The 26,366-nt window shown below is 39.9% G+C and overlaps 2 protein-coding genes and 2 long non-coding RNA genes across 6 annotated transcripts; 2 read left to right on the top strand and 2 right to left on the bottom strand.

Annotated features, from left to right (window-relative positions):
- Nucleotides 1-6,191: 6,191 nt before the first annotated feature.
- On the bottom strand, nt 6,192-6,839 carry LOC149097833 (dopamine receptor 2-like). Its single transcript, XM_089277969.1, has one exon. The coding sequence runs from the start codon at nt 6,837-6,839 to the stop codon at nt 6,192-6,194; it is 648 nt and encodes a 215-aa protein (XP_089134095.1).
- Nucleotides 6,840-10,961: 4,122 nt separating this feature from the next.
- Nucleotides 10,962-12,126, top strand: LOC149097832 (uncharacterized). Its single transcript, XR_016203950.1, has 3 exons — nt 10,962-11,111; nt 11,195-11,309; nt 11,940-12,126. It is a non-coding gene; the product is annotated as an uncharacterized LOC149097832 (long non-coding RNA).
- Nucleotides 11,902-13,321, bottom strand: LOC149097831 (uncharacterized). Its single transcript, XR_016203949.1, has 2 exons — nt 13,053-13,321; nt 11,902-12,799 (listed from the first exon to the last, which is right to left on the bottom strand). It is a non-coding gene; the product is annotated as an uncharacterized LOC149097831 (long non-coding RNA).
- A 1,213-nt stretch (nt 13,322-14,534) lies between these two features.
- On the top strand, nt 14,535-25,667 carry LOC110059028 (uncharacterized). 3 transcript variants are annotated; one of them, XM_089277741.1, is made up of 4 exons: nt 14,535-14,606; nt 14,727-22,619; nt 22,767-23,588; nt 23,847-25,667. In XM_089277741.1, the coding sequence occupies exon 2, from the start codon at nt 15,869-15,871 to the stop codon at nt 21,323-21,325; it is 5,457 nt and encodes a 1,818-aa protein (XP_089133867.1). In that variant the 5' UTR covers nt 14,535-14,606; nt 14,727-15,868; the 3' UTR covers nt 21,326-22,619; nt 22,767-23,588; nt 23,847-25,667. The 3 variants fall into 3 exon arrangements, with proteins under 3 accessions (XP_089133867.1, XP_089133866.1, XP_089133865.1); XM_089277740.1 differs by having other exon boundaries at nt 14,535-22,210; XM_089277739.1 differs by having other exon boundaries at nt 14,535-22,619.
- Nucleotides 25,668-26,366: the final 699 nt, after the last annotated feature.

Below are 26,366 nucleotides of genomic sequence, written 5' to 3'. Positions count from 1 at the left end.
ATTCATATTGCATAATTAAGTAGAAAAATTAAATGTAAACAATATGTCAAAAATGCTCTGGCCTTAAATAGTAATTAGTTGAGTATTTTTCCGTTTCGCTTTTCAGCTGTCTAGGACAAAAAGACAAACATCACGCTTCAAGATGAATTTTCCGTGTAAGAACTTTGCACTACATACGCATGAAGCGATATCTATGGTAAAAAAAAAGTGTTAGGAAATATGTCATGAAAGACTCTCTAAACTGCGTTGCTAAAAAAAACTCGTTGTCGGGAAGTTGATCCAAACCCCAAAACGGGAGAACAGTAAAATTGCATTAATTCTGAAGTAAATATCTTCGTGTAAACAATGTGTCAATATGCTATGCTGTTGAATAATTATTGGCTGAACTTACTGGCAGGTAGCCTGCGAACAGGCTCCCGGCGAGGACGGAAAAAATTTCGGCAAGCGCGGAAAAAAATTTCGGCAAGCGCGAAACAGAAGAATTCGGAGAGCAAAGCGATCGGGGCGGGGGAGCCTGTAGACTTTGTTTTTGATGTGCCTATCCGCCCTTGGTGATAAGCCTGTATCAAATCAGTCAATAAGGTAATTAGACCTGTCAAGAAGCTACATTTTCGGTACTTACAAACAGTTTTAATCGAGCCAATACTTTTAGAGAGTTTAAAGCATATTTTGCGATACTGAAATGAGCCTAAAGAAATTAAAAGCACATGATGGAGGTGTCAAACTCTGCGAAGCGACGAGCAGGTAACAGCGGAAAGTCCGGAAACCATGCCTTTGACCTCTAAAGAAATTGCAATGGCACCGCCAAACCGCTCCACTCCACTAGCTCCTACTTAAAATTCCTCCTCGCCAACAGAACATAAACTACCCTTGAGAATCACTTGTGAAATAACAAGAGGTCGAGAGACCGAAACTTAAAAGAGGACGGCAAATGCACTATTGTAACGAACCGTTGGAGACGTATAATTTTACAAAGAATTGTCAAATATTCACCTCAAAGATGTCAACAATCAGCGATTTAACCAATCATATCATGATACCACGAGCTGGTATCATAGAACGGCGGCATCAATTGAATGTCTACAGGCTCCCTCGCTTCTTTCGGGCTCACCGGGAGCCTGTTCGCAGGCTAACTGGCAGGGAACGAAATAGAAAAAAAAATAACAAAGCTCAGTCCTATAACATTGATCTATGTTTTAGCAGACTTATTTTACTTTGTTTATGAAAGGCCGGTGCCTTCTTTTTTTTTCATGATTTTGTGGTTTTTAACGTTCTAAGAATTTGTGTTTTTTTCAGTATCAATGACGTCGGCCCAGATCCTCTCAATAGTCCAGGTAAATTGTCTTCTCGATTTCTTTTGTTCTCTTTTTATTTTGTACACGACCAAAGAACTCCGTGCTTTAAACATTTACCGTGTATTAATGAGGGCCTAAGGCCTAAGCTATGCAGATCAAACCTCCTGGCTTTTTCAACAGTTTCTCAGAGATCATTTTGGCGTCGCAATTGTTTGGTCACGTGACTTGGAATTTTAACAGTAGCCATATTTTCAAAGACGTTTTCCCTGAAATTTGGTATTTTCAGAGTTAAACTTTCTGTTTTAGAACGATGTTGGATTTGTATAAATATTTTAAGTCCAAAAATTCACATTTAATCGCCAGATTGAGGAGTTATGCAAAAAGTTGGCGAAACGTATTGTACTCTTTCGTCCTATAAGTCCTTATTTGAAACGCAATCAACGAGACATATACTACTCTACGATCATTAAACCTGACATGCTTTACGGTAACACGATTTGGACTTCTTGCAGTAAAGAAAATCTTTTGAAAGTCCTGCGTCTTCAAAAACGTGCGGCTACAATTATCCTCGATGCCGAAAGAACAGCACCTTCTGTCGGCTTATTTAACACCTTAAAGTGGATTCCCTTTTATGCTGAATCATATATAAATCGATGCGCTCTAAACTACAAAAGGCTGAATAGCAATACCCCGGAATATATAAATGATTTACTTATCAGAAACTCTGACACTCATAATAGATCAACCCGTTTTTGTAATATAAACTTAATGTGCCCGCGATTTAAGAGAAGTACTGAAGGGGGGGGGGGGGGTCGAGCGTTTGCTGTGCGAGCCACAAAAGAATGGAACCAATTAAGTGTGGACATCAAACAGAGTGCCAGTGTAAAAAATTTTAAGCTCTCCCTTTTTAAAATAATTTTAGATAATCAAATTCTTAGCAAACTATTCCTGTAATTTTTTTTAAAAATTGTAAATAATCACATTTTATAAATATTTTACGATGTATATAAGCTTAATTATTTTATTTTTGATATTGTTACGATTGTTACTACTTCTTTCTTCTTCAAATTTTAATTTTTGAGGGCCATTAGGTTACCTGTTTTATTACTATCAAATGTTACCCTCGTAAAATAGTCTTACTTACTTACCACTTACTTACTTACTTATTAGTTCTTGTAGATTTATATTTCCCCTATTTTCCAAGCAATATTGCCGCTTTTCAGGTGCATCTATATAGAGGATATTACACGCCCGCGCGTGGATACGAATTTTATCTTCTCGTGTTGAACACTCGAAGATAAAATTCCGTATCCACAAGCGGGCATGTAATGTTCTGTTATGATATAAACATACTAATGACGACGTTTTTGACGATTTTCCGAAGATTTCCGAAGATTTTCCTAAATTGTTCCGAAGGCCAGACGAACGTTTCCGAACATTTTTGGAACATTTCCGAACACTTTCCAAAGATTACCGAAGATTGCCGAAGACGACCGAAGAAGTTCCGAAGATGTTTCGATCATACATCAACAAATTTAAGTGTAGTTAAGATGGCTGAACACAGTTTTTGATACCTGTGTTTCATTTACCTTTTTCTCTCAAACCCTTGATCCCTCGGTCGTCAAAAATGGCAGCAAACAAGTTAACAACACAAACTTTGGTTTTTTGATGGTTAAGCTGACGTATGTACCGTTTCCATGGCAACATGAGTAAATATAAACAGGCCTTTAAAATCGGTTTTGTTTATTTGTAGAAAATCTAGTCATTAGATTTTCTTTATAATTTGCATGCAACAAGCTTGTAACGATTCTCACAAGTTAACACCATTTTGTTAATAATTTAACAGAGAGATCTTTAATTATCCCTTGTTGAAGGTTCACTGGAATAGCTAGAATTTCCTTTGTTAAAGTTCAGTTATTTTCAGTAGTCCAGTTACTTATTTCCTTAAGTGTGCCAAATTTCGTGAAATTCTAATGAGTGGTTCTCGAGAAATAGGCGTATTTCCGAGAGTGCAATTTTTCATTCAATTGCAATTTTTTTACTTACTGCGCATGCGCTGCATTTAGCTGAGTTCTTTTCGTAACAAAGAAAAAGCTGAGAATTGCTGGGTTCTTTGCATCGTTAGCTTTTCTAACATATCGTTGTAATAAAAGACTAAGGCCATCGATACACTGCGTTCAATTATAGAGAAAAACAACACAGATAGTACGGGTGTTGAGTAAATAAAATGATCGCTCTATTGACGGCATGTTTATTGTTTGCAATCTTTGTGCGCGCGCTGAATTGCATCAGCAAAAGCGCACGCGAAAACTTTGTTCGGCCGCCTTAAAGGGAAAAAAGAAAAATGTTATCAAAAAGGAATATCTTCACAGTGTGAAAGATAAAAATAGTATCTTCACTGAGCGCGATGAAGATATGATTTTTTAGGAAAAGGAAATATCCTCGTATTTCACCGGTGTTTATATAATAAAACTCGATATACTCAGAGCTAAAAGCGTGAGCCAATTCCATCACAGCAAAGCGACAGCAACTTGGGCGCTAAAACATGTTTTATTTGAGAAGAGCATAAGATTTAAGTAAAAAAGGTTAAGCTTTAAAGTGCCTATGAAGTAAAAAATCATTGCTGTGGACGCATAAAACGATTACACTACACAAACTTGAATACGCCTACTTGTAATTCGTTGCTTGTACGATGGTTAAGACTTTTACAATCTTGTACGGTTTTGAAAACTAAAAACAAAGGAAAATTACAACTATAAATACGGGAAAAAGAGTAGACAGGCAAGAAACGAAACCAAAACTTACGTTTGTGTCCTTGGCGTTGAAAACGATTCCCTCTAAACGAATTGCCGTGAACATTACTTCGATTGAGCACATGCTTTTTTTGACTCGCAACGCATCTCGGGATAATAATTAAAGAGTGTGTGACATCACGCGTAACGGCAGTAACAATTGCTGCTAATTTGAAAGGCTTTTCAAAGGAAAGACGAATGGCGTTTTCCTTTTGGAATATCTTTTTTCGATTTAGAGATATTCACGTTTTTGTATTATGAGTGATGACGTCATAGGTGGTTCCACTAAAACAGTTCAACAGTCAATCAAGAATATCTCTAGAAATATTAAAGCAGTGTTCTTTAAACTTGTCACCAGAACTGTACATCACAAAAGAAACAAAATGACACCCGTGGTGCCGTCGCCATGACAACAGTTAAGCCCCTGGTCCTGTTTTAATTAAAACTAACATTACGAGATTTTATCTTAAACAAGGACAGGAGCCCATCACTTGGGGCGTGCAACTCCCATAGTTAGCCTATGTCACGGCATTTTTACAGACCTATCCATTTTTTGGTGTCTTTTTTCCGGCGAAGTAGGTCACTTCCGATCTACGTCAGCGCGCATCGGTAAATGCACAATGGCGGCCCCAGGTGGACATACCGACATAATAAAATACGCCGAATGCGCCAATTCTCTCCCCATTTTCCTCTTCCATTCCTTACTTTCTTAACGTTCAGTCTTCCACAATCCTTTGCCATATGTATTACACTTTCAACTTGCGGAGGGAAAAAATTGTCGATCGTAGTGACTCATCGTCAGCGAAAGTCGGGAGAAGACGAAGTGTCTATTTCGTAGTTTTCTTATTGGTCAAACTTTATGCCTTTTCGGACGTTGTTCCCGTGTTTTGTAATGCCGTAAAAGTGGTTGATAATGATGAAGCGGCACAATTCAAGCGATGATCATGATCGAAAATGTCAAAATAAGGAGCCACGCAAGCAAGATGTGAACGAGTCTTCATCCTCGACCAGCTCGACTTCCGTAAAGGACATTTTACGCTGCAGGATTGCACAGAACCAAACCCAACAAAACAAGGAGCTTGCTTCGAAGGCTCAAGATAACTCCACACTAACCTCCTGGGCCTCCACCCCTTCGAATGCAGGTTATTTTTGTGAAGTGCGGTCGATGTAATATAGTGGATAGTGATTTATTCCCGTTGCCGGCGGAATCAATGGCTTTCTGTCATTCTGTGACTTCCTTTTTGAGAATGTTGCTCCCAATGGCAAATATTTTATCAGTCCACTCCGCATAAATGGAAGTGCTATGGAGTCAATTTATAGCATCCTCAAGTTTTCCAGTGGAGGGAATTTGTCTGCCCTATCCTATGGTCCTTCTCTTTGGAAACTGATCGATAGAAAGGACATGATACAGAATAGAAATTCTGAAAAGGGTTATAGGGATGTGGTTTTGAATATAAGTGGCACTGCTGCTGCTAATGTTGCATGTTCCATAAGCAACTTGGTGATACCCTGTCCAGTCAAATTGCCTCTGCATTTTCACTTTCCCAACAAGCATTTCCCATCCCCAATTGGAGATAGGTTTGGCAGCAATGCTTGTACCCCAATTGTAGTGAAATGTGGGGCTTATTGCTTTCAGAATAAATTAGGTTTGTCACTTCTCTGAAATCAAATTCCAGATATGTGGTTTAATTCCTTTGTCAATGTCATCTGCTATGGAAATGATGAGCTGTATAGTAATAAAGCTGTTTATTTTGATGTAAACTAGAAAGGATTCAGCGAAGAGCCTCCGAGTTTATTCTAAAAACTGGTGAGGACTGACACTCACAAAGAAAATCTAAACTTGTTATCTCTAGGGGACAGACGTTTCTTGTTTGATGTATTGTTTTTTGTAGAGTCCTCAATGGGTATATTAATATAGACATATCCTCTCTTATCAAATTTTATTCGCGTTTTGAAAGATACCTCTTGAGGGTTAGGGATGATCTTACAATGAAGAAAAATTATGTTAGGACTGATACTTTTAAGTATAGCTTTTTTAATAGGATTGTTGACATGTGGAATGTGTTACCACTGTCAGTTCGTCAGGCTTCAAGAATTTCTGGTTTTAGAAAGGGAATAAGGCACTACTTAATCTCAAGAAATGTTCAATTAAGTTGCTTTTACAGATGCTTCGACCGCATCGAACTTTGACAACAATTAGAATATAACAAGGACAAATAAGAAAAATTGAAATTAGATAAAATGGAAGATACAAGGTGGAATTAATGTAAAAGTATGAAATACCTTTTTCTTTTAACACAATTTGAGCTGATTCCCTGGCTGTAGTCGTTAACCAAATGACAGTTATTATTATTCCGTAAATCCATTTCTTAACAAAAGGATGCTTGAAAGGACGAAGTGTGGCATGCAGGCGTTCTAATGAAACAAAAACGAGATTGACAAGGGAGGTAAAGGAAAATAAACGAAGTAATGCAAATTTAACATAATTGTACCAAATGTTATTCGAAGTACAGAAGTTCCATAGTTCACAGAAAGTGAGGCTTCTATCAACCTGCAGAGGCCCTGAGACCGCCCCAACTAAGAGATCAATTATTGTCAGATGTATGATCAAGTATGTACTCCGGCGCTGTAACTGACGCTGCTTCACAAATACAATAATGGTGATGACATTGAGGATAACTATAGCCAGACATTCAAGGATGAGCACAGCAAGCCATGGAATGCAGTCTGAGTTAGGAAGCAGAGAGGACATTCCCTGTGAGTGCGGCAAAGTCTACATCGGGGAAACAGGGAGATCTATGCAGGAGAGGATCAAAGAACACGACAGGGATATACGACTCGCCCGTACCCAGACCTCCGCCGTTTCTGAACACACCCACGAGACCGGCCACTATCCTATCTGGAATGAGGTCAAGTTTATTGATCGAGATCCTCACTGCTACACACGTAGGGTCAAGGAAGCTATTCACATAAAACTTCACCGTAACAACATCAACAGGGATAGTGGAATTGAAATTCCTGAAGCATGGATACCCACGATCAAGAAACACAACAACAGGAGAACGGTACAACAGCGGACCACTGAGGGAACAGCTACTCGCCCGAACAATGGAACAATAGGAGGATCGAAATGCACCAATCACAGCCGACCTTTGTGATATAAATGATACCGTGCAATCAGTCGACCTTATCGCCTGAAGAAGACTAGCAGTAAGCAGTCGAAACGTCGTGATCTACATCTCAGTGACTACATACACTTTATTATTAGGACAGGGAAGTTCTTGAAAATCATTTTTTTTCGGTTATTTCATTTACTCGACACGAAAGAGACATTTTAAACGTATTGACTGTGTTTCTCAAATGTAGTGCAGATTTATTGTTTTAGCCAGTTTTCCGGCATTTTCAGATCCGTTTTATTTAAAAAATCTTGGATCTTCCGCCACAACACAACAACCACAACATTGACTAGGACTCTGCCCAGTGCTTAACCAAGAGTACAAACTATTTTCAGCGACTCAATGACTGACTCTGGAAAGCTGCTACACTAACCTAGAACAAACGCCTCTTGACAGAAGTCAAGAACTACCGGCGCCTTACAAGCGACTTACCCAGGACGGCAACGAAACCGACAAAAGGACTTCTAACAGATCGACTTAATTTGAGTAACAATAGACGGACCAAAAACCGACCATTTAGACAAACAATAGACGGATCGAAACCGACCAATGACTGATGACAAACTTTACATGCGTCTTTCATCCAATACCATCATGGCTAAGCTGGCCAATCACGTTCAACGGACCAGACATATAACATCATCGACTGACAAACACTATTCACTTGACTCTGAAGATGACTTGCGCTCAGGTTGTCGAAACGTCAGTCACCAACAACAGTTCTGTTCAAAGCTTGGGTTCAAACCATTTACTAAGTTTATTTTTGTGCGCAAATATTGAGTTCTATTGATATTTCACATCCGGTTTGTTTTGATTCACAAACCCATGTAATGTACAGTCTCCAAAATCACGCATTTGAGCATCGTAAATATTCTTGAATTCTTCCTTTCAAGTATTTTCCTCCTGATGGTTGTTACTGTCCTCTCTCATCTTGCGTACACAGAATATCATACATATATATTTTTACGATAAGACCGATAACTGCAGAAATTCCAGCGCGCTCATTGGCTAATTTTTATCATCAATAAGCGAACAGATACATGAATTTATAATTTATGCAATGCGTCAACGAGCGAGAGCGGACAATTTGACAATTTGTTATCGTAAAAAACAAATTGATGTCAGTTTTTAAAGCGTCTGTCCTGTTATCGACAATGAATTTCGTCATAACATTAATTAGGAAACAGCCCTAAGAAAATACGCGCACTGATTAGTTAAAAATCGTGTTTCGATAACTCGATAGAAACACAGAACTAGCTCGAGCTGTTGACGTAATGATGGCGCGAGCAAAGAGAATTTACATTTCATAATCAAAGTTAACAAGTTGTTTTCCTTGTTTTCGTCGCGGTGTTTCCTAAAAGAAATAGAAAACATGTTCTCCATGTTTCTATCGAGTTTAGTATAAATCTACTAGCGTTCTATCACGAATGCTGTTCTCTGATTGGCTACGCCACTCACTATCTATTCTGTGATAGATAGTGAGTAGCGTAGCAGTGTGCGCTCGTTAACAAAATCACGGCCGCCTCTTGGCGTTTTCGAAGTGTCTGTGAAGAGGATTTAGATAACGTTTTGAACGACTAGCAGATTTATACTAAACCAATTAGATTATTCGCTCTCGATTTCTATACGTGATAGTTGACTCGGGCTGCGCCCTGGTCAACTATCACGCCATAGAAATCTCGAGCTCATAATCTAATTGTTTAATAGAAACACTCGTGAAAGTTTGGGAGAACTCGAAAAAGCTGTGGAAACACTCGCCTACGGCTCGTGTTCCCACAGCATTTCTCGTTCTCCCAAACTTCCACTCGTGTTTCTATAACTCGATAGAAACACGGTACATGTTTTCTATTTCTTAAATATCTATCATACATTAGTATAAATCTACTAGCGTTCTATCACGAATGCCGTTCGCTGCTCACTATCTATTCTGTGATAGATAGTGAGTAGCGTAGCAGTCACGGTGCCCTTGTTAACAACTGACGGCCGCTTCTTGGCGTTTTCGAAGTGTCTGTGAAGAGGACTAGTAGGTTTCTAAAACAATTACATTATTTGCTCTCGATTTCTATGGGTGATAGAAATCTCGAGCTCATAATCTAATTGTTAAATAGAACTAGGATTTATCAAACATAGACGAAAAATTGATGTGCTCGTGCAAATCACCCCCTCCCCCCCTTCCGCCCTTAAAAGATCAAATGCTCCGCTACTGGTGTGGGGACTATCAAGGAGTCATTCCGTGGTGGAAACAAAGCTGGTGTGAAAAAATAAGGAAATATATACATTCTAACTCAAACAAAATCACCTAAAAAAAGGGCTAAAAGGTAATGTATAAACGAATCATGCGGCAAAGAATCTATCATTGCGCTTTCTGTGGCTGTTGCCGTTTTCTGAAAGTCCAAATGCAAAAATCCTTGAAGGATTTTGTTAACCCACTCTTTTACTTAAGCGATACGAAACTTTTCTATTAACCAAAACAGCATTTCACTTCAAACATTCACTGAATGTGATTTTTTTTTTCTTCCACCTCACTCAGGATCGTCTCTCTAAAGCAAGTTACAGTTATTTTATACTAACCCTAACACGGCTTACCTTCAAAACAAATTAGGAAAACTCCAATTTCATAGAGAAACAACCGTAAGATACTTCATTCGGTATTTAAAAAAAGATAAACTACTCAATGCAATAAAAGAAGGCCGAATCACCCGACAGCTGATTTTGAATTTATACAGCTGAAATAATTCATTTTTCCAACGAAACCGATAATTATAAATGGATGCAATTTGACGCATCCAAAATAAAACTAATTTCGTTTACTTTATAAGGTACACATTGGCAGATGTAGATGTGTCGTTCCCTCTTTTTAAATATAGATCAGAGTTGATTTTATGAATGGTTTTATCAGCTGTATGTTTTTTACTATGGCTCGTTTAAAATGCTCATTTCTTTAAATAAAGCGAATTAACTTCGTCTCAAAGTAACTGGTTTTAATTGTAGAAACCCTTAAAATCGTTATACGATGATTGAAATTGACTTCGTGCTTTAGTTTTCTTGGATTTGCCTAAAACTTTATTTCTTTGGGGTAAATATTGCGTTTTGTAAAGCATTTTGTCAAGCGCCTTTCAAAACGGTCTGACATTTTGAATCTCTGGGAGAAGAGTTTACACATATACGTCATTCGGCAAATTCAAGTTGGCCTGAATTTGCATATATGTTCCTACTAGCTACATGTACAACTCATTCGGAACGGTATGTTACTTAGTATAAAACTGAAATAGAAATTTCCTTTTCCTTGTCTATGTTTACATTAGGCATCGACGTTATTACTTTGAAGATTTATCGACCATTTATTTATTTCTTTAGGGTAAATATTGCGTTCTGTTGATATTTCATTTCCGCTGTCCATTTTCCATATCCGGTTTGTTTTGATTCACAAACCCATGGAGTCTCCAAGGTTACGCATTTGACCATCGTAAATATCGTTTAATTATCACTTTTAAGAATTTGTGTACTGATGGTTATTTCGTAAATGTGTTTCATTTATGTTAAAAATGCTGTTGTGTTTGCTACTACTTACAATTTTATTACAAACAAGACGCTTTTGCTTTGTGTTATCCTGGGTACGAAACTAAAGACGAACAATATTATTCCTAATCGCTTGTCAAGCGCCTTTCAACAGTCCGGAATATCCCGATAAATTAGGACATCGGTGATGTCACGAAACTCACGTTTCAACCAATGAGAATGCGTGTTTTGATTGGAGTGTTGTGTTTCACAACAAACCAAGAGATTCAAGATGGCGGACAAAGAGAGTCGCGAATACTTTCCAATGCCATGAATGCGGCCTTCAGGAGGTATATATTTATCTCGAATTGAGTTAAATACTGTCCAAATTATATAATAAAAGGAAAGTTTGTGTTCGCGTTCCATGTCACAGACAATTCTGCCCAGGTAACGACTATCCTCGGACCGAAGGAAGCACCACACAACGCAATGCGGGCCACGTTTGACGCGCTGCTGTTATCATTCTTTGGAAAGAGACCGTACAATCGGTAAGCATCTTTATTCTGCATTTTTCTAAGCACAGAAATGATCGATATGAGAATCGAGGCTTTCCTCTTATCTAGGGATTATCGGGCCGAAATTGACAGCACGCGCGTGCTCTTATATGCCAGCAAAGATAAATTGTAGATGTCCAAAATGTTATACGTTTTGGCTAAATCCAGGAAATGAAATCATCATTAAAACAGAATTTTCAATAACGCGTACGAGTTAGAAATTCTTGTTCTTTTATACAAAATAAACTAAGCTAGAAAAAATGTATCCAAAATTTTAGTGTTGTCAGATGCAGGGATGGTCAAAAATTCTGTTAATATATTCTTTGTAAATCTGAAATTTCTCCATTTTGGTATTTATTTCAAATATTTCTTGTATCTATTTGTTACTGTGCTAAAAGATATCATGTCTGATTTCCACATTAAAATTATGAAAACTTACATATAATTGCTGACTTTCACAAGTTATTCACCCAAAAATATCAAAATATAATTCCTGGACAGGTTGACAAGGGAGCATTCACAATCCATCCACATGTCCCAAGGTTTTATTATATACTTATTTAAAGTATACAAAACAAATTCAGTCTTGAAAGTGAAATCCATTTTATTTTATTCACTCTTTAGGTACTCTCGACCTTGAAATTGCCTCTTGGCGGAATGCAGGACCTGAAACAAATCACAAGCGCTTAGAAGATTATTACATTGCTTACAGATGTCAATATTATTACAAATGTATTTTTCGTTTTAACATATGAATTTATTTTGAATGTAGTTACCACATTAGTCTCACTAAATAGGAGATTGCCCTCAAGTGGTCTGATAACTCTTATGTTTTCTATTTTTTATTACATATTCTTAACCAAACTGATATGTTTCGTGTTCACAACCAATTAATGTTTTGCATTAGTTTCACAATTAGTAATGTTCAACACTCGACACTACATTCTAAAATCTCATACCTTTTCAGTCTTTGCGTTCATAAAAGTTATTTTGCAAAAACATTACTTTCTGGTACATTCAAGCTTCATGGGGAGGTGAAAAGAATCATCATCTACTAGGAACAGCTGCAGCGTGTATAGTTTTTAAAAATGCCAAAAAAAAAGAGTACGATGCCCCCTACAAACCTTAACTTACATGTTTGCATAGCCCTCAACCTCTGGTAAATGAGCACAAACAATCTCTCTACCCTTTGTACCATTCCTTGGGATACTGATAGCATCCATTTACAGGGAATCACTGGACTACCCCTGGCCTGTCTGTTTCGCTGCCAGTTCTGTGTTGTAGGTGATTTTCAACAGGCTGCTGGCTCTCCAGGGATAAAACTGGGGTGCACATTCAGTGAATCCACCAAAACAGAGACCTCCCAAATTTGTTTAATTTCGTCCGCGTACTTAGCGACGTCTTATTTCCTCTCTTTTCCCTTTGTTTTTTTCCCCAAAAATTCGGCAAAGTGCCTCGAGCAGTCGAGTATGCTCTTCCATGTACTTAAGAGAGAGAAATTGAAAACAACTGTCATAAAAATGAAGGAACGATGCATTACTCAAGCCTTATAACAACAGCGGTTCAGGTACACTTGTAACGCCTCAAATTCAAAGAGAGTTTACAAAATATCGACGTTGTTTACAACCGTGTAATTTGGCATGATGAAACTTTAACAACGCTAGAACCAGTAAAAAATATACACAGCTCAATGAAAAATACGTGAATACTAGAAAATACCGCGTACACTTTACTAACCTTAATATTTGGCCACAAAATCGCGTCTACATCGTCGCTTGACACCAAAAAAACTCAATGATTAGAAGACAGTCACCGTTCTCCCACTACCAAAATGGCCGCTTGTTCTCCTTCTCAACGTTTGGTCGCAAAAAGTCCTGGATAATGCTGGCCAGACTCTATGCGAGACTGGAAACAACATATTTTCTTGGTCCGAACAAAAGGTCCGCCATTTTCCCTGCTAACAATAGCTTCATGACGTCATGACTCCTAATTTATCGGGATATTCCGGACTGTTCAAACCGTCTCACCTTTTGAATCTCTAGGAGTACAATTTACACTTATAAGTCATTCGGCAATGGCCTGAATTTGCATATATGTTCCCACTAGCTACAACTCATTCGGAATAGCATGTTACTTAATAGAAAACTAAAATAGAAATTTCCTTTCTTTGTCTATGTTTAAATTAGGCGTCGAAATTGTTACTTTAGCGATTTATTGACCTTCTTTATAACCTCTTAGGCTTTGGTAAATGTTGTCACAAAAACGATTTAGATGTGAGACGTTCATACAACCCTTGACTGCATTGCCCGTTGCTTTTACCGCGCCCCGGCCGCGCAAGTTTAAAAAGTGAAGCCAGAGAGAGAATAAGCAGCTTTGCCGTTCAATGCGAAGGCCGAGGATATTTGAAGGTCATGCTAAGTAGGATACTGAAGACGAACAGAGGAGCTTAGTCTTTGCTCCTAGAGATAAATTAAACTATTCTTTCTGAGAATGACCCACACATATATGTTATTCGCCGATGGCCTAAATTTGCACTTGGTTTTCACTGAGGACAATTCATCTGGGATCACCCGTTACTAAGTAACTGGAAAACTGAGAAACTTCTTTTTCCTACATGGTTTCTGTTACTTCTAAACCCCTCACTTTCGCATCTCATTTACGTATACTTAGGCGATATTGAAAAGTCTTAATTAAGTCGAAAAGAAAATCTCTAATATTTCTAGCCGCGTTTTGTCTGTTGTTGAAATTGAAGGTAAAACGGTTCCAAATTCACTGATTAGTCGGACACTAATGCTGTGTTTACATTTGAGCTTTCACCAAGGTGAACAGTTACTAACGTCAAGTTACTTAACCTTGGTACATTCGTCCAGTGTTTATACCGGCTCAAATAACTCAAGTTGATCTTTCAACATTCGCGCGCGCTGCATTTTAGTTGCGGTTACACATCGTCCTTTTACGGCTCTTTACCTCGGGAAACTCATAAATCGTGTGTGACCGCCATTTCCCAAGGTAAATTTACTGCGGTCCATTTCCATGGATACATCAAAAAGAACAAAAGAATCCCCCATGACATTTACCGAGGTAAATAGGTAGGTTTTTCAAGTACCCCAAGATAAAACGACCAATCGCGGGGCAAAACTAAGATAAGAAAATAAAATCAACAGAGGAATTTGAAATTTTAAAATATGATGGCGTGAGGTTTAGATTTCCGGAGGTCAACCTTTGCGTGTTCAAGGCAGCAAAAACGTGCTCTTTCTTAGAATCATGGCAGGATGGCGTTCTAATTTGTAGGTATAAAGCTGTTTTTTTTTTTTTTTTTTTTTTTTTTTGCTCATTTTGCGTTTAAATATAACACAAGCCAAAGAAGATCTATAGTACATTTTCTTACATGTGTTTCGATTCCATCCCTAGGCCTAGAGACAACCAACAAGGAGATTTGTACAATGGATTTTTATTCAATCGAAACCGCCAGCTTGATGGGACCAGTGAAATGCCCAGTTTTCAAGATGCTTTTCAAAGTGCTCCTGGTTTTTTTTACCCTACGAACTATGGCAACATTTACGGGTCAGGACCGTCTTCACGTCCAGCTGATCTCCAGGATTATACATCTTCTTCTTAGCTTCAGAAAGTTCAGGATCATCTCAGTCGCAAAGTCCGGGAGCCAGTGCCCAAGATGATTTCCGCGCAAGCAGCAAACATTTGTGGACGTGGAAGAACCCAAACACTTCTGGGAGCGCGTGCACATGCTTGATTATTTCGCCGCGCTATTAGGTAGTTGATACTGTGCGCTATGGCGTTAATAGCTGGTTTTCACGTGACGTCACTAAAATTCAAACAACAAAACTTTTGATCTTCCTGCGATTTTACTTTAATGATGCATAAGAGCAGCTGAAAACTAATATTCATACAAATTTTCGCCCCGAATGGGTTCTTGGTTTTGTGATACACTACGCTTGAATTTCTAAGCTTTTGCGTGACGCGACATTTACATGACGGTCTAGAGAGCTGTCATGATGGTTAAAAAAGTGACTTATTTCGGGGAACTTGGCTATCTGAACAGTTCATGTCTTAGAAAAAGTATTATTTTAATGTTTTAGAGTTTCTCGAGCGATAAATTCACGCTTTTGTAGCAAAACTCAGTGACAGATGTTTCTGGTGGTTTCCGACCGCCATGTTGGTGCCCATACGGATGGGCACCAGCATGGCGTCTCCATGCAAATCTCTGTAAATTTGGGTAAAAAATTTCTTCGCATTGTTGAAAACTGGGACCGAGCTTGTCACGTGACTTGCACGATTTGACCCCCCTCGAACACTGAACTGAAAGGGAACGAATGCAAAACTAATGCGAAGTCGTTGTTCTTGAATTGTATTCTGGAGTTTTTTTGTCTTTGAATAGAGTCTTTATCTACGAAAGTGTCGTTTGAATACGTTTTCTACATTTGGTGCCGAGACCCGGGAATTGAAACTGGGATTCTAGCGTTGTGAAGAACGTCTCAAAGGAAGCTGTTGTGAAGTCAAAGCTGCACTAGCTGAAAGCACGTGGGCGACCAATTATGCCGCCGAAATTGAGGAATTTGAAAAAATTTCGCGATGGTCACCGAAAGTTCGTCCAGAAAACTATCGAACAAGCCAAAGGGCTAATCTCTGAAGGCAATTCCATCGAAGTGAAAAGGCTGAAATTTCTTCGAACCGCCCTTGAAACGAAAATGTCGGAGCTTCAATCGCTCGACCGCGAAATTGTGGAGCTGGTGGACGACGTAAAAACCATCGATACCGAAGTCTCTGATAGCTGTGAGATAATGAGTTCCATTCAGGAGTGTATTGTTGAGTTAGAATCTGTTTTGGAAGCTCAAGAAATGCAGGGTAAGAGTCAGGAATTCCCTTCTGTGGCGCAACTTCCTCCTTCCGAAAGCGCGGGAACTTCTCAAGATCACGTTTCGAAGGCAAAGTTGCCGAAGCTCGAGCTTAAGAAGTTTCACGGAAATCCCATACACTGGTATCCCTTTTGGGAATCTTTCGAGTCTGCGGTTCATAAGAACCCAAATTTGTCTTCAGTGGATAAATTCAATTATTTGCAGTCACTTCTTACTGGCACCGCGCGTAGTACGATCGCTGGTCTGGCCCTGACGAGTGCAAACTACGAAAAGGCAGTTGGACTGCTTAAACAAAGATTCGGAAATCGACAGATAGTGATCTCCAGCCACATGGAAGTGCTCACTAAACTCTCCAAGGTGGAATCGATAAGCGAAGTAAAGAAACTCCGAAGCTTGTACGACACAGTGGAATCTCATGTTCGTGGATTGGAAAGTATGGAAATCTCATCTGAAATGTGTGGTTGCTTCTTGACACCAATCGTTATGCAGAAATTACCGGAGGAATTTCGGATCGCTATCACACGAAATTTGGAATCGGAGACATGGAATCTGAAAGATATTTTGGGTGAATTTCACAAGGAACTGCAACTGAGAGAACAATGTCTTGTCAATAACAAGGATTCCAGGCCTTCACATCAGAGAGGTGAGTCGCCATTTTCTACATCAGCTTTGTACACTGACAGTTCTGAGAATAAACAGTCTCCTCGTGTTTGGTGCTCATTCTGTAATCAAAATCATCAGAGCTCTAAATGTAATGTTGTCACAAGTATTGAATCTAGAAGGGAAGTTCTTAAAAGGAAGGGCAAGTGTTTTCTCTGTCTCAAGCAAGGACATTTGGCACGTAACTGTCAAGCACCTATGAAGTGTCTTAAATGTCAAGGTGCCCATCATGTAGCAATTTGTGGTAACCCTGATCCAACCCTGGGTGGGCAAGATCGAGAACATGTGGCCAGTGTCTCTACTAGTATGTATGTGGATCAGTCTAGAGGGTCGGTGTTGTTGCAAACCGCAACCGCTGAAGTTGTGCGTCCGGATAATGACAGTTTTCCACTAAGTGTTCGTCTGGTTTTTGACTCATGCAGTCAGCGATCATACATGACTAAGGACCTTAAAGACAAACTGGGGTTATCAGTAATTGGTAGAGAGTCACTTCTAATCAAAACCTTTGGTGAGTCTGACGCCAGGCTACGAACATGTGAAATTGTTCAAGTGGGTATCAAAACCAGATGCGATGCAATTGTGTACATTCAAGCCTATGTGGTGCCAGTCATATGTGGCCCTCTGACCCAACAACCCACAGAGCTTGCTCAGTCTAGCTACGAACATCTGCATGACCTCAGTTTAGCCGACAGGTGTGGCGGCAGAGATTTGCCCATCAGCATTCTCATTGGTGCTGATTATTATTGGTCATTGGTCGAAGGTACTATTGTGAGAGGTGCACCGTGGGAACCTGTTGCTCTTGCTACAAAGCTAGGATATGTCCTCTCCGGACCCACTATGATTGTGTCTAACCGTGACAATGGTAACACTGTGAATCTTACTGCGACGCATGTACTGAAAGTGGAAGCAAGTGTCGTCGGTCAAGATGAACTTGCCTCTGAACTTGGAAAATTCTGGGACTATGAGTCACTTGGCATTCGAGATAAAGGTTCGTCTCTGTATGACAAATTTGTTAGCGAAGTTGAATTCACTGAAGGAAGATATCAAGTACAGCTACCTTTCAAAGAGGACCATGAGCTGCTTCCAGATAATTTTGCTTTGTGCAAATCAAGGTTGGTCTCACTACTGAAACGTCTGAAATTAAAGCCCGAGATGTTAAAGCACTATGATGATGTCATCCAAGATCAGCAACAACAAGGAATTGTGGAACCTGTGGATCAAGGTGTCAACAATGGTGTGGGAAAAGTACATTACATTCCTCATCATGAAGTGATTCGCGTGGACAAGGACACCACAAAACTTCGTATTGTTTATGATGCCAGTGCACGATCAGGAAAGAACACATCAAGTCTCAATGACTGTTTGTATGCTGGTCCACCACTATCTCCCCTCATCTATGACATCCTCCTGAGGTTCCGGGCTCACAAGACAGCCCTCATAGGAGACATTGAGAAAGCTTTTCTAAATGTTTCAGTTCACCCCAAAGATCGTGACTATCTTCGTTTCCTGTGGGTTGATGATATCACAAGCAGCCACCCGAACCTACAAGTTTATCGATTTGCAAGAGTTGCATTTGGCGTCTCCGCAAGTCCGTTCCTATTGAATGCAACAATTCGTCATCACTTGACTTCTGCTGACATCCCCAAAGAATTTGCTGAGAGAGTTCTGAAAAGTCTGTATGTGGATGACTTTGTTGGTGGAAACGATTCTGACAATTCTGTTTTCGAGATGTATGAGAATCTGAAGTCATCCTTCAAGAGCGGAGGCTTCAATATGAGAAAATGGGTCTCCAACTCTGAAGCCCTTCAGGAAAGAATTGAACAATCTGAAAGCCAGTCTTCTCAAGTTACAAGCAAGTCTGTCAAGGAGCACCCTGTTCAAGAGGAAGATCAAACCTTCTCGAGTTCCCTGTTTGAGACGTCAAAGAACCCCAGCACAGCAAAACTGAAAGTACTGGGAGTTGGATGGGATAGACGAAATGATTTGTTACTCTTGGATCTGGCCTCTCCACTAGAAACTAGCAATACTTGTCCAGTTACGAAGAGAGCAATTCTTGGTACAACAAGTAAGTTATATGATCCCCTGGGACTAATTAGTCCAGTCATCATTCTACTGAAGATCATCTTTCAATCTATTTGCAAGACAAGAGTGGGTTGGGATGACCCCGTGGATTCATTCATCCATGAACAGTGGTTAAAGCTTGTTCAAGATGCTAAGAAGGTGGGGGTGGTGGAAGTGAGGAGACACTACCACCTTGGCTTGTCATCAGGAGATTTACAAAGCATTCAACTCCATGGTTTTGCGGATGCAAGTGAGAAAGCCTATGGAGCAGTTGTGTATTTACGCCTTGAAACAACTACTGGAACTGTCTTCACCCAGCTTTTATTGTCAAAAACCAGAGTTGCTCCGATAAATGGAGAAACCATACCTCGACTGGAGTTACTAGGTGCTCTTGTTCTGGCCCGACTGGTCAATACTGTGTTGACAGCATTTGACGGAACATTGGAAGTTGATGCTGTGTTCTTCTGGTCAGATTCGCAAATTGTTCTGTGGTGGATTTGGGGTGTAAACAGAGAATTCAAGCAATTCATTCAAAACAGAGTGGTTGAGATCCGTCGACTTACAAAGCCAACTCAGTGGAATTATTGCCCCACAGAATCCAATCCAGCTGACATCTGCTCACGTGGTACGATGACCTCGAAACTGATCACCAACCAATTGTGGTGGAGTGGTCCTGAGTTCCTTAGAAAGGAAAAGCAGTGGTGGCCAAGTCTTGCAATGAACTCTGCTGAAGTCACAAGTGACGATTCAGATCCTTGCCTAGAACTGAAGAAGGAAAGCTGTAACAGCCACACAAAGCAGCATGATGGTACAGTTCTTGCAAACATTGCCTCTGGAGAGGTGACGTCAGAAAAGTCACTAAATCTTGATTGCATCATTCCCTTGGAAAGGTTCAGTAGTCTTCAAAGACTTGTGCGAGTCACTGCATATGTTGTGCGATTTGTTTCTAATCTCAAGCAAAGTAAAATGAAGAAGAGGTTAGTGGATGGAGTAATAAGGCATGAAGAGGTGGATTGTGCAAGAGAGCTTTGGATCAAGGAGGTTCAGAAATCTGTATACAACAACAAGAACTTTGACCAGGTCAAGATCTCATTATCACTGTTTACAGATGACAAGGGAATTCTGAGGTGTGGTGGTCGTCTTAAAAATGCCCCGATTCCGTATGATGCTCGTTTTCCAATATTCCTTCCAAGATGTTCACGACTAACTTACCTAGTGATAAATGATTGTCATCTCAAGGTTCTTCACAATGGTGTGAGGGACACTCTCACAGAGCTAAGGTCAAGATTCTGGGTAACAAAAGGAAGGCAGACTGTGAAAACTGCGATAGGAAAATGTTCTGTTTGTAAGAAGTTAGAGGGCAGAAGCTATGCAGTTCCTCCTCCCCCACCTCTTCCTGAATTTCGATTGAGCGATGACTTTCCTTTTACTCGAGTAGGAGTGGACTTCGCTGGGCCCATGTATGTCAAGGATGTATTTTCAAAGAATGGAGATTTGAACAAGGTCTATATAGCTTTGTTCACGTGCGCTGCAACCCGAGCTGTTCATCTGGAACTTGTCCCAAATCTGAGTGCGGAAAGTTTTATCAGAGTCCTTACTCGCTTTAAAGGGAGACGAGGAATTCCTGTCTTGATTGTCAGTGACAATGGGAAAACATTTAAGGATTCAAGAGTGCAGGCATATTGTCAGTGCGACGGTACACAGTGGAGGTTCAATGTCGAAGCGGCCCCTTGGTGGGGTGGTTTCTTTGAACGTCTAGTAAAATCAGTCAAGTTGAGTTTGAAGAAGGTCATACGAAATGCCCGGTTAAACTATGACGAGCTGTCTACTGTCCTTGTAGAAGTGGAAGCAGCCTTGAATTCACGACCCTTGACATATGTCTTCGATGAAATGGAGGAACCATTAACACCTTCACACCTGATTGTGGGCCGCAGAATTTTGTCAGTACCATCAAAGAACTCATCGAACGAAGTTGATCAAACTGAGGGAACACTTACAAGAAGAGCCAAATTCTTACAGCGAACACTGGATCATTTTTGGAACCGATGGAAGTCTGAGTATCTCACACAACTTAGAGAGTACCATCGTTACTCAAAGAGAGCAAATTCTGTCCGTAAAGTGCAAGTGGGAGATATTGTGTGTCTACATGAGAACAAAACCCCGAGACAGCAGTGGCGGCTTGGGAAGATCGAACGATTACTTCCTGGTCGAGATGGTCATGTTCGAAGTGCAGTGGTGAGAGTCAAGTCTGGTAATTCGCCAACCGCGGAATGGAGACGCCCATTGCAGAGGCTCTATCCCCTGGAAGTGAGGTTGGATAATGGAACTGCCAACCCTGTGCCCCGAGTGGCAAATGTTCCTGTTACAGTAGTGAGGGACGAGGATGTCCCAGTTGTCGTCGTGAATTCTGACTAAGATAGATGTATTGAGTTCATTCTGTTATATAGAGTTTATGCTCGTAAGATTGTTTCAACTTTAAATGAACTTTGAACTTTGATTGATGACGTCAATCAACGCGGGGGAGTGTGTTGAAAACTGGGACCGAGCTTGTCACGTGACTTACACGATTTGACCCCCCTCGAACACTGAACTGAAAGGGAACGAATGCAAAACTAATGCGAAGTCGTTGTTCTTGAATTGTATTCTGGAGTTTTTTTGTCTTTGAATAGAGTCTTTATCTACGAAAGTGTCGTTTGAATACGTTTTCTACACGCATATCTCGCATAAGAAAAATTGCTGTGACCAGAATTTTGGCGAGAGTCTTTGCATATTTACCTTCTTTTATTTCCCAGATTCTGGACTTTATCTATTGACCGGTTTTGTTTTTTTATTTTGATCTATTTTGAATTGCGTGACACTGAAAACCAGCAATAAAGCCCAAACGGAGTCTTCGCCTTCTAATTCTTCGCTGTATAAAAAGCTGATAAAGCAAAACATTAGAGGACTGTCGAAACAGTATAAGTAACAGTAGCGAGACGATGCTTGCAAGCTCCCTCGAATTATCCATTTTCGCATTTTGCGCCGAAACCAGTCAACAGTCCGGGATCGTTATCAGATTTGATAACCATGTGACGTCACAACATGGCGGCCATTTCAAAAACCGGGAATTTTCGTATTCACTTCGCTTTGCTCGTTATTTGTTCGATTATACTCGGGTAATTTACCCATAATTCTATTCGATAATTACCAGAAAAGAAGGAGCCTCACGTGTTTTGAAGATGGCGGTTGAGGACCAGCGTAAACGATGTAAAATGCTACTCGTAAAGTGAAACAGCGCTTGCAATTTTGCATCCAAACCAGGTATGTTTTTCATTTTGTCATTAGATTTAAGTTACCTGGAGATTTTTGCGAAAATCACAAAAAATATGTCGTTAACATTCACGCCATATTCTTGGGATTTAACGTGTTTTTAGTGTTGTGCACGATCTGTGAAAAAAGTGCACGGGGGTATTTTGATTTGCGATGTGTTGTTCGTAACGGCGGCCATATTTACAGCTGTAATCGATATGTTCCTAGGTATTGAGATGGCGGATGCTGGTACCCATAGAATCAAAATGGCAAATTTATGTCGATTTTGTGGATATAGCTTGGTCATTATATAGGTTAGGTTTATTGTTGTCGAGTTTTGCAGCATAAAATTTTCATTCCTTTTAGGCCTGACAGCCACGCACCATTCAACTTTAAGAATTACTGGTGGCAAAATCAAGGGGTACGTAAAAGTAACTTACATAAATTATCTAAGCCCCTTCAGAAAAAATTATAGCTCTTAGTGAGTCGCTCGATTCATGGTACGGCAGTCGAAGTGGTCGGGAAACCACTTGCGAATCTAACATTAGTTGTTTATTTTCTTTTGAAGGGTTACCATGAGGTCAAAGTCAAGGGGCCAGAAGGAACTCCTTTTCATGTCCTTCCTGAAAATTGGAAACAAAGACTCGTTCGCACTTCGTTGTGTTTTGCCAGAAATTAGAGAAATACCCGAGACACCTCTAGACGTGCCACAGTCTGGTATCCAAGAGCGCTAAGAAAAATTACACTTTGAGAGAAGTTGTTGGAAGACAGATAGGCCGGGTGCAATACTTCATAAACAGGGAACTAAAACACCTTTCGGACTGCGGGAAAATCGGCAATCACGTTAAAGGATAAGTTGCCTATATTTTAGAGTCAATTTCAACAACTCGCGGTCCTGAAATATTTTCCGGAAATGCCGGCCAAACTAGGTCAGTTTTCTGGCACACCAGTCGTTATATAACGAAGCTCATTGTTGGATTTAGCGAGTGAACTATGGTACGAAAACATATTACTTGAATTATAGTTTCTTTTATATGAATCGGTCATTAAAAGCGTTTTTCCATATCACCGAATGCACAACAATAGACTACTGATCTACAACTAAAAGAATTTTTTTCCGGAAATGCCAAGACTTCCAAGTTTACTGTCACATCTCACGACATAAAGTGTTGCGTATACCCATTCCACTGAACGGAGGTGTATCACGAATTAAAGTAAATATACCTGCTATATTTTTGTTGTTGTGCCAGAACCATATCAGGCGAGCCCACAACGACAAAGAGAACTCCAGTGTATCAAAGATGGAAACGAAATGTACAATACGGCGGAGGGGATTAAATTAGCAATCGCAGAAATGGAATTAGGCGTGGGATGGGATATGGCCATCGAGGTAAGCTATTCTATCTTCAGTATATCTGGACAGAGAATCGACAGAGGGAGGGTCGCGAACTGTTTCGATACTGTTATTTCCATTTCATAGTAATAAATCATAGTAGGAGATGTTTCGGTCCTAACCACGCTTCGCTCATGCAAATTGAACGAAATTCAGTTACAGCTCTCCGCTTGGAATATAGAAGCAACTTGTTCAGTGTCAATTTGTGAACTCAAGATGTATTTACTGTTAGTGTTTCGTTTATATTTTATACAGACTGTTGAACAGCCAGCTTCGCCAACTGCCAAGAAAGTGAAGCCTGAGTGAAAATAGAAGCTATCATATTAGTATCAATAAACAACGCTTTTGTGAACAGAATAACTGTTGTCAACCTTCGTGTGTTTTTACTCGGAACAAATATTATACGGTGTCTATCTGAAAATGAAACTTTTCGCTGTAGCTTTTGGACAAAGACAGTTTTCTTCCATACCTCTCTGTTTCTATTCCATAATCCAGTAACCTATTGTGAAGCAAACGTACAATTACAATTAAATGAAATTGCATTGTGATGCTGTGAAAAAAGTAACTTCTTTCATCGCACCGCCCCGTCGACCGCCATATTGAATTATACACTGTTGCTACCAAATAATGTCACGTGAACGAAAACTTGTGCAGCGATTGGTTAATGGTTTGTTTTGGTCGAGGTTATCGAATCTGATAACGATCCCGGACTGGTCAAGTGTGTAAGATTGACCTTGGTAAAGTATTTCGTGTGTGACCGCAAACACCTTGGTAACGTAATTCCCGCGGTAAGTTTACCTTGGTGTTATTTACCTTGGGAGTGCTATTTACCTTGGTATGTGTAACCACAACTATTATCAACGTCAAATCGAACTTGGACGAGGATCCCACCGCAGCGGAACAGGAGCAAATTGAGGTGCCATTATTTTCATAGGCGAGGACCTCATTCCATAATATTGCGGCGAAAATTCAGCTACTTGATCATACCCAGAGTGTGCATGGTTGTATGCGTAGAAACGTGGATACGTTGTATATGCAGCATCCTCCCTGGTGGTAAAATACATCGACAATAATTACACAACACAGGATCAAAGTTTGTCTAGGGAAAGTTGTAAATAATACTGAGAATGAAAAATACAATGCTTTCTTTTACGTTACGGATTTGTTCGCCGTAAGGAGATCGATCCAATCTTTCCATGTTATCTGCCTTGATAGCCTAGTCAAAACTGGAAAAGAAACGCTTTGCTTTGTCGACAATCGCACAATTTACTCACCGCGGGAAGTGAAATATTACGCCGCCACAAGAGGATATATCTGTCATCTTGACCTTGGTTACCAACTGTAACCATGCCTGATCACAGGATAATTACAACTTTTACCTCGGTTGAATTTCTTTTGTCTTTTGCGGCATTGACCAAAGTATCGGTTGGCGTTTACACACGGAAAATGTTTACTTAGGTAAGTAAACTCTGATACCTCGGTAAACCGTTCAAGTCTAAACACAGCATAAGAAAGAAAGTAGGAAAGTAAGAAAGTTACGACTTCAAAACGCGTATGATGCAGCTCTGATGATTAGGAGATGGTTAACAAGTTGTGCAATTTGCGAAAAGGCACGCAAGTCGTGTCCAAGTTCCCGCGTACAAAGGCTTTAAAAGGGACTCGTCACGACTTGCCTCCAAACTCGTACCCAGTCGTCACTCTATAACGATCAAGTTCGCAAAGCTTTTGGGAAGGAGCAAGATAGAGTGACGACTGGCTGTTTCATCTATGTTAAAAATGCTGTTGTGTTTATAATTAATCGCAATTTTGTTACAAACAAGACGTTTTTGCTTTGTGTTCATCGCGCAGAATGCCGCGACATATCCGGGACTTAAATGTAGAGTGCTCGCGAAATTTAATTATTAATTAGGCTGCCGATGGTTAAACAATAAAGAAAATGACCAGAAAATGGCCGACTACGCATACTTGTTTAGAGTTTACGTGCTTCATACTTGTGTTTCGTAGTGGTTATCATAGGGCTTTTGTAGATGAGACATTGATGGAATAAAGGAGACATTTTTTGAAATCTTACGAAAAGTGGATTTAGTCGTTTTCTTTTCCTGAATTTGGTCCATGTGAGGAAAAATATTATGTGAGGAAATATTTGGAGGAAGAATTTTACTCCTTCAAAGTGCCGTTCTTAACGGTTATCATACGGCTTTGAATGTATGTTGTTAAAGGAAGCTTTATGCCAAGTTTTAACGGAAAATAATATTTCGAAGTGGTCGTTCTGCCAACTTTCGAACAGTCGTAACGATCTTTCAGCCTTCGTTCGCCTCGGAGACTAGAAGAACAATAGAGCGAAACTCTTTTGAATTTCCCGGCAGAATATTAATATATGCCAAGTTCCGCCTCCACAAACAATAGGACACACGCCAACGCTATAAGGCATTGAAATTGAGAGGTGATAAAATGTATCACTTAACCATCGTATTTAAAGTAACGCTTTGCGCGAGTTGCAATAAACGAATTTTCAGCATGTCATCTGTGCAAGAAATGCTGCGCGTTGATCGGGAGCTCTTTTTAGAGCTCATTGAATCCGCGGTCAACCCCGCTTACTTGCACATGTCAGGCAAAAATGATCTCAGAGAGATAAAAGAGTTAAAGGAAGCGAAGCAGAGTACTTCATCCTCAGCCGGTCTCAAAGAGATCATTTTTGATTTTCGTTGAAAAAAAAGATCTCAGAGTGTTCGGAACGTCGTTTTAACATCACTTTACATGTAATTTCATCAACAT

This window comes from Orbicella faveolata, unplaced genomic scaffold (assembly GCF_042242905.1).
Source record: "Orbicella faveolata isolate gen_17 unplaced genomic scaffold, um_ofav_v1 contig_46, whole genome shotgun sequence".
In the NCBI taxonomy this organism is placed as follows: domain Eukaryota; kingdom Metazoa; phylum Cnidaria; class Anthozoa; order Scleractinia; family Merulinidae; genus Orbicella; species Orbicella faveolata.
This window is presented reverse-complemented; position numbering and strand designations above follow the sequence as displayed.